Below are 14,718 nucleotides of genomic sequence, written 5' to 3'. Positions count from 1 at the left end.
AAGGAAAAGGCAATGAGAGGAATTACATAGCAGAATAGTGCAACTGGTATACCATATGTTTTGGGTTTGCTTTTAACTTTTTCTGGTTGTTTTCTATTTGTTGTCAATGCAGGAAGGACTGCAGAACATTTTGCTTTATATAATATATATATACAATATATATATATATATATATATATATTGTATGTATGTATGTATATATATATATATATATATATTTTTTTTTTTTTTAGAAATTCTGTTCTTATTTCCTAGATTCTTAACCTCACCCCTTCTTGCTTGTGATGTCTTAATCATCTCCATAGCAACCAAAAATGTGACCTCAGAAAGGAACTAGAAAGCCAGATAAAATGAATTGACTACCACCACAGCAATCAGATCCCCACAGCAGTGAAGGCTGGAATTAGGTAACTGAGGGTCAAGTCCAACCAGTGATTATTACAGTTCAAACTGAGTGTTCTTTAGAGCAACTCTCCTCAAACAGTGCATATTTGAATCTCCTGGGGAATCTTGTTATAGTGGAAAACTGATTCAATAAGTCTGGAGTGGGACCTGAGAGTCTGCTTATCTAACAACCTCCCTTGTGATGTCAATTCTGCTTGTTTCCATATCACATTTTGAGTAGCAAGGGGAATGAACTGAGTAGTGTATGCAAATGAGCATATCTGTGGTACCCGAGAAATTTCTGTTTTGGATAGCAGTCCTGATGAGCATGCTGGATCTAATATTAACTAACTGTGTTACTTTGAGCAAACATTTTTACCTCTCTGGATCTCTGTTTTCTCATCTGTGAACGTATGAATTTGATGTGGATGATCTCTAAGATCACTATGGATTATAAAATTATTTAAGTCTCTGATTTAAAAGATAAATAAAGGTACTTTAGAACCAAAGGCTTAATCTGAGGGCAAATTCTTATAAGGGAATGGGGAGAGAAACTCACTGTATCTTTTATATTTATCTTCTTAATTCAAAATCCTCTATTTGTCCTAAGGTAATTTATTTCTTCTGAATGTGCAGAACATTGGCATTTTCCATGAAGAAGAGGTGATATTCAGTAGTGGACAGCAGTTTTTGCCATCTCTCCAGCTCAGCTCTCAGCAGCTCCTTGTGACTTCATAGTTAACAGCTTTGGCTACTTGCTCATGATATTGTCTCTTTGATCACAGAGCAAACCCACTGTCTCACCACTGGTCTACTAAACTTGTACTCAATTCTACTTAGTTCCAGGAGATATAATGGAGACAAATACAGAATCATCACCTAGAATGCAAGTAGAACATTCCTCCCTTTGGGTGGAGAACCTTATTCTGCAGCCACAAGTGCAGCATCTGGCTGAGGAGAATATTAATCTAAGGGACCAAGTCATGCCTGCTCTGGCCATCCCAATGATGCCTTTACACTGTTCACTTAAGAATCTATCCCAGTTTCATGGTGACCCTGCCAATATCTCAGGGTTTCTTGCTCAGGTGACTAACTATTTGACAACTCTCAAGAACACCAATCCCATACACGATGCCCAAGTCAAATTATTTTTTGACCACCTGTCTCAGCAGATGGAAAATTGTGGGATGATATCTAGGTCAGAGCAGAATGCTCTGTTGAAGCAATATGAAAACTTTGTTCTTGAGTTCCAGCAGTCATTTGGTGAATCCAAAAGACAGGAAATAAACCCTCTGGTGAATGCTAATGTTGATGAAGGGGACAACTCCTCTCAACAGGATGCTACAATTTTCCAGCCTCTTGCTCAAAATCTGAGCTGTAATAAAACCAATGAGAGTGATCACTTCCAAGAGGGCCTACCTGAGCCCATTCAGGATGAAGTGAGTGGCACAGATATGATGGACAACCTCCCAGACCTGATCACTCAGTGTATTCAGTTAGACAGAAAGCATAGTGCCAAGCCAGAGCTCTTACAATCAGAGGCTCCACTCCCAGTGTTGTCATCACTGATCCACTACCAAACCCTCTCCAGCCCCTCATGTCCATCATCCAAGGAGCATATACAGCTGAGAGGAAGCCAGCCACCTCTCAACCCTGCCAAACGAGCCCGCCAGCAAGAAACTCAGTTGTGCCTCTACTGCAGCCAAGCTGATCACTTCACAAGAGATTGCCTTGCAAAACGATCACGAGCTCCAGCAAGGATAAATAACCCAGCTCACCAGTAAGAGGAGCCAAGGCATGTCACTTTGTGAACTTACATTCCTCTCACCTCCAGCCTTACTGATTTATATCCTGCACTAAACATTTAAAATACAGATGGGGAACTGTGATACCACTTTACACATTCATGTCCTTCTGGAAATTTAAATAACCAAATATTATTTATTTGTTGACCCATCACCAAACCTAACCCAACAACGATTAAAACAATTCACAGGTACTTTCTGCAGTTGGCACTAATTTCCCAAGAGTACTGTAACCCTGCAGGCAAAACTCTGCCTAGTCTTTGCCAATGAAAACGAGCCTGGAAATACATTAAGAACCTCTTCCCCACCAGTGGGTGAGATCTAGTTTGAGTCTTCTGTGCCAAGAATGGGACCACTCTCTTTACCCTCACCCTTATTGTTCCCTGTTGGTTTAAGACTCTGGACTGAAGACCTAATTTCATTTTTGTATTTCCTACCAATATTATCCTACTAGAGGCTGGCTCCTGCTCTACCTGTTGACTAGAGTCCAGCCTCAACACAAGCCAACCTTCATGGAAGTACAGCTCTGCCATCCTCCCGTAGAGCTATATTTTGTTGCCATCATACTGGGTCTCTTGGCTATTGATAAACCAGATTGCATGGCCTTTTGAACACTGTTTGGAACTGTTAGTCCACTACTAGCCCTTCAGAGAGGTACATATTTTTAGCCAAGCCCTAACAAGTCTAGCTTACTTTCCTTTTTGCCAACCACCTACTTTAGGTTTCTGCATGTTGTATGGCCAAGTTAAAATTGTCTAAGATAATGACTTCTGACAAGTATTTAGTGAAACTTGGGGGATGGTATCCCATCATAATTACTATGTCTGCATTGAAGACTGAGGGTCAGTCTAAAGTTTCTGACTTTAGAGGTTTAAGTGTGGTCACCATATAGGATCACTGGCCATTTATGTTAAACTCTACTCTTTTTTTTAAAATATATATATTTTATTGATTTTTTTACAGAGAGGAAGGAAGAGAGATAGAGAGTTAGAAACATCGTTGAGAGAGAAACATCTATCAGCTGCCTCCTGCACACCCCTACTGGGGATGTGCCCAGAACCAAGGTACATGCCTTGTCCAGAATCGAACCTGGGACCCTTCAGTCGGCAGGCTGATGCTCTATCCACTGAGCCAAACTGGTTTTGGCAAGCTCTATTCTTATGGACGACCTTTGGGAAGTCCTTGTCTGATTGAGTGTCTTGAAGAGCAATTAACAGCAGGAAACTTTCTGAACCATCTCATCTGAAGAATCCTGGGACATATAAACAAACACCATCTGTACATAAAACTCAAGAAGTGGGGATTGGATTGCTTGTGTTGTTTTCTTGACATATATCAGCTCTGATTATGGATTCCTAATGCTTCTGTACAAACATCATACTATGCTGGAAAGGCACAACTTTCTAAAATCTTAATGATATCCAGTGATGATCAGTGATTCCTAGTAATTACCAGTTCTCTATTCTTTGCTTTGTAGTACTGATATATGTTACCATAATGGATCCCCTGAAGAAAAATTGGTAATTCCATTTTTCCTAGCAGCCACCAAGACCTCTCAGAATATAAAGTGCAATTGTACTGGCCTTATTCCTGGAGAATTATGTTAACATTGGCAATACTTAAACTTAGCTAGGAGCTTACTACTCTCATCTTGTAGCACTACCAGATATTTCTGGCCATCAGTGCCTCGCTAGCTACTGTACCAACCCTTATTTGTATTCACAAGGGGTCTCTTTTGTCAACAGCTTGCTGTGCATCCATTTTACTACATGTGCTCTCACAACAAGGAGACCTGAATGCATATATTTCAGTTGTTCCAAGGAATTATCATGAGGATACTAGGATTATATGAGATCCTCTAAAGGATAGATTTACATGAACTTTAAGTGACTCGGGAATTACCAGGAGGTATCCAAATCTAGCACCACCAATTCTGTAATAAAGAACTCATCGAATGGCCTCAAGTCATTTTCTTACAAACCCTAGTATGTTCTTGGAGTGCTAATGGTAGCATTCAATTGGCTTCATCGCCAATCTTTCCTTATCTTAGGGACCTAATTTATCATTGTGTGCCCTCTCACAAAAATATGTCACTCTGTTTCCTCTTTGGACCTTACCTCTGCAGCAAAATTACTTTTTTTTCTCCAAGAAATCTTCATATTTCATATCCTCTCAGAATAGATAATCAACCTTGGGCTATTAACTTCAGTTCACCTCCCACTTCTAGAAGCCATCTCTTGTAATCTGTGTGATAAAATCCAACAGTGAGACTGAACATATGAATAGGATGCTGAGATAATACTTTAATGCTTACTAGCTAGCAAACATTTTATTTACCACTTCAAAATATTTTATATACCACTTCATTATATATACCATTATATATACCACTTCAACTATAATTAATTCGTTACTTACCATAAAGAGTTACATGGACGAGTTTTCAGAATATATTCCATAGTGAACTGTTCTGAGAGTAAAGCAAGTTAAAATTTACAGAAAACAGATTAAATGTAACCTACTGAATTATGTAGTCTGAAAATGTAAATGCTTTGAGTGCCCCCAGGTATAATCAAGGTTGTAGTGTTAGGGAGGAAGTTCTGCTATATAATTGATGCCACCCAGCAAGATAGGGTCTAATCATTTTATGATGCGTTAAGAAAGAATTATTTATAAAAAAATGTTCTGCACGGAATAAAAAAAAAGAGGCAATTAAGAGCCATAGGATACTCATAATCTCTCTAGAGTCAAAGAGGGGATGTTGACCAGCAAATGATTTGGTAGGTCTACCTACAGTGAGGTGGAGAAACAAGGTCATCTCAATTTGTGTCATTAGCCATTAAGATTGTCACCTAATTCCCCTTGCTCTAACTCTATGCTCAAAAAGTAATATTTTCCTGTATAAAAATGTTCTTATGAGAGAAAATTTGCTAACCAGTTGGTACGAGTGTTCTAGCCTAATTAATTCTTATTATAAATGAATAAATTTGTTTTTGGCTTACACAACATTTTTTGTAGTTTTAGTAGCACCAATCCTCCAGATTCTAATCGCCTGTGAGCACACTGTAAAAAAATAAGATTTTTCACTATGCAAAGTCAACACCACAATGTGAATCATAGTGAATCCACTGAATATTAACCTCCCTGAGAACCTTACCCCAACAGTCAATCATCCTCACTCTTTATTTCTCTCATTTGTCTGCAACTATAATAAAATTTCAAAATACCTATGGGTTTCATTTCCTGCACTTTCCTTCACTCATACTCAGCACCATGGTACCTGCCATAAGCAATTACTTCTTACAATACTACATAGTTTAGTCAGATCATCATAATACACTGTCATGGATGAAGACATATAAACATAAGCCCATGTGAAGAAGCTTTGAAGAGAGAAGAGTGTATATGGCTGACCTAATTCTCACCATCTCCATTCTGTCCAGATGGCAACACATAAGACCCATAATGTCACTGCCCTAACCTCTATCCATGATGGCAAAACAAATATTACCCTTTTCTAGATTCTGGAAGATCTTCTCCACCCAGCACCATCTTGCTTATGACCACAATAGCCATCTCTGAAATAAAATAGAGAATTTAAGATATATCAGCATCTTGGCAAAATCTAACATATCATGCCCTTAGGAAAGCTCTTGGAGCTTGTACCACATCTGTAAATCTTTCTACATTAGTGACGATCTTTCACTGTCTCTCTATGAAGCTTCAGGCCTCATTTAGCCAAGAGATTGGGAAAACCTTCAAGGGACTATAATGTCACAAATCTTCAATGTCACCTTCATACAAGGGTTATTGCTCACATTTACAAACTAAAATGCCTAAAAGGAGGTACAACATTTAGTAGTCAGTAGAAATCTCCTGGTACTCAGACCACAATTCCCCATCATTGATAATGACTATTTGAATATTTGAATATTCATGCACTAAAATATTGATATTACTTCTTTATGTATGCTTAAATTCTTGGGTCTATTTGAACCTGTTTTCTGATCAGTGACTTCTAGTGCACACATAACATGGCACTGGCCCTTTTATCTATCTAGTTCAGCAATCAGCCAGTTGTGACTATTTCACCATTTGCTTCACAGTAACCCTTCATTGTGGAAGACCATGAAGAATTTCAGTTTTCCTATGCACAGAAAACTTGTCTCTTTGGGCATATAATTTGGCTTTGTGTGCACCTAGAGTAAGGGAATTTATAGTTGGTGGGTGAGTGGTTCTGTGATTAGTGCTTTAACTTGTTAATGATAGTCATTTAATTTCACATAATGATATCCATTTCTGGCTCTTAATGCTCAGGTAGTGTTATAAATTCAATAAAAGATGATGAAATGAGGGTTAAGAGCAGTTAACTTACCAGCCCTAAAGTTATGCAGCTAGTAAGTGTCAAGGCTAGGATTTGAAACCAGTATCTTTCTATTGCCAGAGCCATTTGATCTCTGATAGAAGAGGGAAACACTTTAATTCCTACTGCTGGTGACCCACCAAACTGACCCAATTACATCTCCTATTAAAGCATCCATCGTTTATAAAAACTGCTGTTTGAAAATTTAGCCCTGCTATTTGACTTCTGTAAATGCTTGCTTGCTTAAATAATAAGGAAAATGAGACTGCTCCCACTTCAGAGAGGCCATTAAACTTTCCCTGGACAAAATTATCAGTGCTGGCACCAGGCCAGGTCTTTGGTTGAGGTCTCAAGGCTCCAGCACACTTGAAAAAAGGGCCGGAAACACCTCATATTTGGGAGACAAAGAAGGTAAATACATATAAATAGGGAAAATTCCTCCATGTTGGGCCCAGAATTTGAGCAACATTTTCCTCTGGATCCACACATAATAAATGTAACTCCAAACTCTCTGAGAATTGTTTGATTTATTCATGTTCTCTGTAACATTATTGGTTCCCTGAGATTTCGGGACAATCATCCCATGCTTGGCTTTTTAGCCTCTGTTGAGTGAACCAGGTTTTGGGCCTGGGGAAGCCAGATAGGCCTCCTGGAGGTGCAGTTCTGCTGACTTAGCAGAATTGAACCGGGGGACTCCAAGTGCTCCCGGACCTCAGCCCAGGACCTGACCAGCATCTGGAGAGAGTGGATAGACACTTCTGGACCTGTGGAGAGAATCAGTAAGGTAGGGGCCCCATCAGTTCATCCCACTCCAAGTGATTGGAAGAGGGAGCTTGATCGCCTTCCTAGAAACCATATGGCTTCCTCAGGCAAATTAATCAGGAATCAGGTGGACTGTTTAAACTGAGTAAATACCTGGTAGAAGTCAAAAACTCAGACTAGGTAGTATATAAATGTGGGGCTCTGGAGGTAAATGAAGGAATTATTAATTCACTCTGCTGTTTGTTTGTGTGGGACTAGCCAATTTGCTACTGAGAAGGGAGACTGGACACAGTCTTAATTCCTCTGGTAAGTTCTCACCAAGATGTTGGTCCAGAATTCTGTTCTGTGGCATGGGTGCCGGGAGTGCCCACAACCCCATCTGAGAAGTTTGGCATTGTTTCATTTATCTACTCAGCTCCAGTTTGGGTTAGTCTACTGAGAGAGTGTGAGTATGGATGTTTGTCTGTCTTGACATAATTATCTGCTCATTAACTGGTCTGTGTGAAGAGAAAGCTACTTTGATTTATTCTGCATTTCTGTTGATTCATCGGGCTAAAATGTTTGATTTATTAAAGGCTGAACCTGTGATGGTCTGCAAACATCTTAAGCAGTGCTGCTGAGTTATTTTTCTCAGAGATGTTTGCTTTCTATCACAGTGGGAGGGAATCAGCCCATTTAGCTAATAAAAAGGTTTGTATATTGGTTGCTCTTCCCTGAGATGTGAATTTGCTGCATTAAATTGAAAATTTGAAATCCTAGTGTTAATTTAAAGGTATAAATTTGTGACATTTCAAAAAACAAAGAACTTTCATTTATGGTTTTCTTATCTCTTTTGGTGATCAGAGACTTCCAGGGGCAGGGCTTACAGTTCTGCAGGGTGGAGAGATTTACAGCCCTGTCCCTGCCTGTGATATCATAGCCCAACGTTAAGCCACCTAAGGTAGAACTAAGGCTGAAGTTATTAACTGTCTATGGACCCCGTTAACCCTGATTATATGTCTTGTGCCATCTCTTGTCTTCGTGGTTGTATGTTTTGTCTGACTTGTTGTTTTCAGTTATTTATTAGGATCCTCATAGAGGACATAACCTGGTCTTTCCCTTCCTCTCTCATCCTGATTCTGATAGGATCTGTAACTGGATTCTGACTAAGAGTCATTTTTCCCCACAGGTTGGACCTCAGCCTTTGAAAGGGAGGACTGCTACAGCGGCAGTCTGTAGTTTTCTCCGAAGCTCCCACTGTTTCCATTTCTCCCCTCTGTGGGAATTGTCTTCCTCTGATGCACAATTGGAAAAGGGAGACAAGCAACTGGACTGGGGACGGGATGGGGTGGGGGTGGTCAGAGAATTCAAGAGTAGCAAAGGAGGAGGACTTAAGATCCTCTAGGGATTTAGAGTAAAAATCTATGAGGGAAAACAATGGTTACGGGGGGAGGAGGGAAGTATCCTTAAATGTAAAAATCTTAAATATACAGGATCTCAGTCACTTGTCTTATTTGAGGTCAGAGTAAATGGTTAATGCAGAAAAAGGAGGGATCAGCAGTTAATTATGAAGCAGGGAGAGATAGATTTTTATTGATTTTTACAGGCTACAGACCCCTCTGCTGGCATAGGGGTCTGGTCCAAGTGTCGTATCCGAACTTCACTAGATTCAAGGTTGCAAATTTTCTGCAAGTATATTTAATACATTAAAAAAAACTAAACTCCCAGGAGCCAAGCGGAGGAGAAACAGAGCTGAAGTACTCAGCTGTCCTGGTGATTTAAAACAGTCAGACTCAGCCCCCGAGAGCCAGGTGAAAGAAGGGGGTGAGAGGGGCTGGATGCCCGAGCTGCCTGCAGTGGCTCTGGAAGAAGCCGCAGCAGCAAGAAAAGCAGGGGACAGAAGACATTTACCTGAGACTAGAGCTGCCCCAGCAAGAAAAGCAGGGGACAGAAGACATTTATCTGAGACTAAAGCTGCCCCGCTGCTGCCCAGTGAGTAATGAGTGTTTTACAATAAGCAATACAAGACTTAGGCCTTTGGCTTGTTTGCTGCAGCAGTTAAATCAGAAGCCAGTGACTGCTGCTAGCTTCCTGCAGCCCCAGGAATAGAGCAGCAGACCCAGGATCTGTAAAAGCAGCAGATAGATCTAGTGAAAGCTCCCTGTTTGCAAATGTACTGAAAGGGTTCTGTACCTGTTGCTGCTGGAAGAGGAGGGAGGGGCTGAGATCCCCTTCCAGTGCACTCCCTTGAGAGAGGCCTGGTTGCTGCTCTGCCACAAAGGGGACTGGTGGGAAGACAAAGGGTCTAATGCCCAAGCCACTGTCACAGAAGCGCTTTGCAATATGCAAAGCTGTTTCTAACTGCAACTCTGGCTGTTTTGGACTGGAAGCTTAAAGTCAAAGAACAAAGGAAAGGCACTCTCCCTGGATTGGGGAGCCTTCAGGACTTTGAGATTCTGCAAGAAAGGAGTCTGAGGGATGGCAGAGACCCTGTTGGGTTGGAAGGACCTAAGGCCACATGTTAAACTTATAAATTATGGCTTTCTAGGCAAATGTCCAAGCCCAGTTATGTAGAGTTTAAGCTGCCTGTTTACAGCAAAATAACGTTCTCCCACTTAAGAATAAATTTTATGGAAATTAGACAGGCTGTGTTTGTGGCTAGAAAGAAGAACTGGCCACCATGCACAGCTCTGACAGTGGCCTGCAGAAAACTGTATAATAGACTTAGATGATGCCTGCATCTTTATGGTCATGACTCCAGAAATACAAGGACAATTTTGCTTTGTGTGGGAAGGTCAAGAATAGACCTTACTCACGTCCGTAAGATATTTGTATAGCCCTACCATGTGTCATATATGGTAGCAGAAGATTTGGCTACTTAGGGTGGCCACAGTGCCAATATTGTACTTCACTGTGTTAATAATATTGCATTAACCTTACAGATTTTAATGCAGTTGCCAAAAGGGAAGGTGCCCAAATGGGCAAGGGAAATACCCATCTGGTTTTGGTCTGTATTGAAAGACAGTTAGCAGCCTGTATACTGTCTTATAGGCTTGTGTGGATACCCATGTCATGTGTGGCACAAACCTCAACTTTAGGAACCAGGGAAGGCCTGTTCGGAACAGAGGGAAGTGGTGAGTTCAAGCCCTTTGTTACAGGAATTACAGCCCCTGTGAGGTCTTATGACATGTGAGATCCTGTAAAGCAATAAAGCTCCCTTATACCTTTCTCAGAGGGCATGTCGCTCCTCCCAGAGACCATATGAAATTTTAAGAATAAATCAAGAAGGGGGAACCCTACTACAAGGACAGCTATAATTGTCTACTTGAATATATCACATTTTGAATTTCTCCTTGTCATTTGAAGACAGTTATATTACTCTGAAGAATCCATAGAAAGGAGTGACAAGGAAAATCAGAAGCTCTTGAAGCAGGTCAGTATATTTTTCTCCTTATATAATTCCTCTGAAATTTGGCAATGCTTAATAATCATGGCAATACATTTCTTTGCATAAATTCATTAAGACCAGTTTCTAATAGTGGTTTTATTGACTGGAAACTTTGACTGGAGTATCATGTTTTAAAGAGCCTTGTCTGGACTCTGAAGACTTAAAGCCAATAAGAATGCCAAGGAAAAGCCTGGTATCCTGATTGGGAACCCTGAAAATGGCTGCACTGGAGCATCAGGCCCATGCCCTACCATCACTGGCAGTTGGTCAGAGTAGAAGGGGAGCAATAAGGATGCCTCTGTCTCCCTGCAGAAACCCCACACACTCTAGGCCGTGACAAGTAGGAGGGATACTGAGATGGGCCTTAAAACCTAGGGCGTGGGCCCAGGTGAAGTCACTGCAGGTGAGGAATTCACCTAACTTAGCAGATACTACAGGCAGGCTGGACAGCAGCTGGATGGCTTGGCTTCCTGGCCCTATGGGAAGATTCAATCATGAAATTCTGGCAAAGGTAGTTAGTTATCATTCTTGTTGTGTTTATGCAAAAAATCAGGCCAAATTAAATACAATAGGTAAATTGATCTTGATTTGGCTCTTTTAATAAACATAAGGTTAATTTTGAGGAGAAAAATTCTATTTCAATATAAGTTATTAAAACTGAAATGTTTTCTTTCCCTTCCACTGGACCATTTGTTACAGTTTGTCTCTGCTAGGTCACAAGCCCCCTCCTTCTGTGCCCCGGCCTCATTGTCCCTCTGACAGATAGCAAGGGTCTCTTGGCTCTGAGAGAAAACTCTAAAACCCTGTCCCTCCTCAGCATGAAGCAACTACAGAAGAAATTCAATGTTCATTTTCCCCTAAAAGAATTCAGATCCAAGATCCTTGAGATAATATATTAGGCAGTTAGACATGAGCAGAGCAAGGATAATAGGCCAACTAGCGATACCAGATGTAACTAAGTATTTAAGACAAGGGGCATAGCCAAAGAGGTACTCACTCAGTCTCAGCTCTTAGAAAATTCCAGTAGCCTATTTGTCCAAAAGACTTGATCCCTTTTGGATTTGGGTGACATACTTACATCCAGGCAAAAGCAGCCATAGCTATGCTTATCAAAAAAGCAAATAAGTTAACCCTGGGGCAGGAACTAATCCTAACTGCCCCATATGAGTTCAAGGCTTTACTCTGGAACCCTCTGGAGTGCTGGATGTCAAACACTTGAGTTACCCAATTTCAGGCTCTCCAGTGGACAAAAGAAAAATCAGTAACAATTTATACCAATATCAGGTTCGCATTTAGAATGGCTCACTTACATAGGGCTATTTATAAGGTGAGGGTCTCCACAGAAGCAAGAGGGAACCGGGCCACAGATGAAGCTGCCTGGGAGGCTGCCCTAAAACCAGTGGAGCCTTTACAGATTCTAGTGACTCTTCCAGACCCTGATGTACCCAGTCTAGAAAAGCTGAGATTCATAACCAGTCTATTCATGTTCTTACAGGCTTTACAGTCTACCCAGGAAGCAATCCAGAAGTATGTCTGAGATGCTCTGCCTGTACCAACTTCTGATCTGGTTCATCCCTTCCACTCTGGTGAATCTGTTTAGGTAAAGGTATTTTCCATCCAAGGACTGACTCTACCTGGAAAGGACCACCTCCATGGCAATTAAGGTCGATGGAATCCAAACATGACTTAATCATACCCGGCTTAAGACAGCCAAGCAAAATTGAGAGTCCAGAACTCTTCAGACTCTCTAAAGATTACTCTTAGCCCTCATTCCGGACCCTTATCTTATAACCACTAACTTTATTAGGCATAAAATTAAAATTATAGTCTTTAGGGGTAAATATAACTCCCTCCTTGACAATGACCAAGAGTCAATAATTTGACTCCTGTACATAAAACCAGTGGGGAATGAAACATCCATCTTATATAAAACTGCTGTTTGAAATTTCAACCCTGCTATTTGGCTTCTGTAAATGCTTTCTGCTTAAATAATAATAATAATAATAAAATTAGACTACTCCCACTTCAGAGAGGCCATTTAACCTTCCCAGACAAAATTATCAGTGCTGGCACTAGGCCAGGCCTTTGGTTGAGGTCTCAAGGCTCCAGCACATAGGGGCTCTTTAAGAACTTGCAAAAGGGGCCGGAATGAGGGCCCATATTTGGGAGACAAAGAAGGTAAAAACATATAAATAGGGAAAATTCCTCTATGTTGGGGCCCAGAATTTGAGACATTTTCCTCTGGACCTGAGCATAATAAATGTAACTCCAAACTCTCTGAGCATTGCTTGATTTATTCTGCTTCTCTGTAACACTATAGCCACTTAATACAGAGAGGCCACTCTAGTAACTGGTATTCACATAATGACTTGTTGAAATACTTGTTCTGTACAGCAGTCTATAAAGGAAGAACATAACAAATCAGTGCCTTTCGGTACTTTGAAATTTTGTGTTTGTAATGAGTTGGAGAAAATTCCTTGACACACAAAAATATGCACTGTGTCTGTATTATCTTATTGGGCAGGCTGTTGCTTGTTGCGTCAGAATTCTAACAAAGGTTTCTGGCTATCACAAAGACTTCATATTCTGTAGCTCTTCATTCAAAGCTATTGACTCTTTTTTTTTTTTAACAATAGTTCAGTGATGTTTACAGTGTTTTCTCAGTGCCAGGTGACAATAAGAACTTTGACAGTTTGCGATGGTTCTTATCTACCATTGTCATGGGAAAATCAAGATTAAAATGAGATTTTGATTAATTCAGATAGCAATAAGCCAGTTAAATTTGAGAACTACCTCCCACAGTATCGACCTTGGGGAATTTTGAGTCCAAAATCTCACTCCAAGGAATATTTGTGGGAAGATTGCTGTGTTCTCTTTTACATTAACCATAACATAAACAACAACTATTAAATATCATGTTCACTTAATTAGGCATGATGAGTCTATCATGTATGCATTCTTTATTAAATCTGTTTTTAATCTGTGACACTTCATGGGGACAATGAAGACTATAGATTTACTACCTGTCATTTAAATTAGATTTTCCCTTACTTAGCTTTATCTATCCATAATTTAAAGGTTATCTCCTTCCCCATTTAATTGTTCCAGGATTGGAAAGAATATGTGTTCATGCAGATAACTTCATATATTATTTTAAAGGTTTCAAGTCATAACAACAGTCACTGGGTGCTTATTATGTCCCAAGGACAAGGATCACATGCATAATACTGACAGTAGCTCCCTGAGAAAGAACCTATTAGTATTTCCATTTCACAGGTGAAAACAAGTAAATTATTAGAGTTCATTTGTCCAAGGTAGCAAGCTAGTAAGTCAGGGAGCCAAAATTCATATGCAGGTCTATTTCATAGAAAATACCATGCTCTTGACCAGTCCTTCTAGATTGATGTGCCAGGCTGAAAAGTCCTAATCTTTTTGTGAGTCTTCATGTGTTCACCCATCTAGGCCATTAATCTCTATAGCATGCCCTTTCTAAACCTTCTCTTACTCTACTTTGTTTTTAGTGAAGGACAATCATGACCATGTTATCCAGAATTCCAGGTATAGACACAAAATAAATTTGAACAAGTTAATATTTTCTGCTTTATTACCAAAACTGTTTTTTAATGGTATACAGTATTTTTTTTTGGCCTATTGAGTTTTCATCAGTACCTTGAGGGGGAAGAGTCATTATAGACCCTTCCCTGAAGGCTATTATTGTCTTTCAAAGTTGTAGTTGGTGGCTCAATTCCACTACACTAAAAATATAGTTGGGGTATTTTAAAGAATAGGTAACATTAAAACAACACTGAAGCTCATTCTTTTTCCCTCCCACAAGATTTTCCTATTTCCCCCCATTGGTATTGATGATGATGATGATGATGATGATGTTAATGATGATGATTATGATGATGATAACAGCAACTACTATTTATTGGACACTTACTCCATGCAATGTATGTGCATTTTCTCTTTTAATT

General features: G+C 40.1%; 1 protein-coding gene across 1 annotated transcript; it reads left to right on the top strand.

Moving 5' to 3' along the window:
* Nucleotides 1-1,238: 1,238 nt before the first annotated feature.
* RTL4 (retrotransposon Gag like 4) lies at nucleotides 1,239-2,168 on the top strand (the record flags this gene model as incomplete). Its single annotated transcript, XM_084871221.1, has 1 exon — nucleotides 1,239-2,168. One exon carries the CDS (start codon nucleotides 1,239-1,241, stop codon nucleotides 2,166-2,168), a length of 930 nt encoding a protein of 309 aa, XP_084727347.1.
* Between the last annotated feature and the right edge of the window lie 12,550 nt (nucleotides 2,169-14,718).

Source organism: Pipistrellus hanaki (genome assembly GCF_964339955.1).
Source record: "Pipistrellus hanaki genome assembly, chromosome: X".
Classification (NCBI taxonomy): domain Eukaryota; kingdom Metazoa; phylum Chordata; class Mammalia; order Chiroptera; family Vespertilionidae; genus Pipistrellus; species Pipistrellus hanaki.
This window is presented reverse-complemented; position numbering and strand designations above follow the sequence as displayed.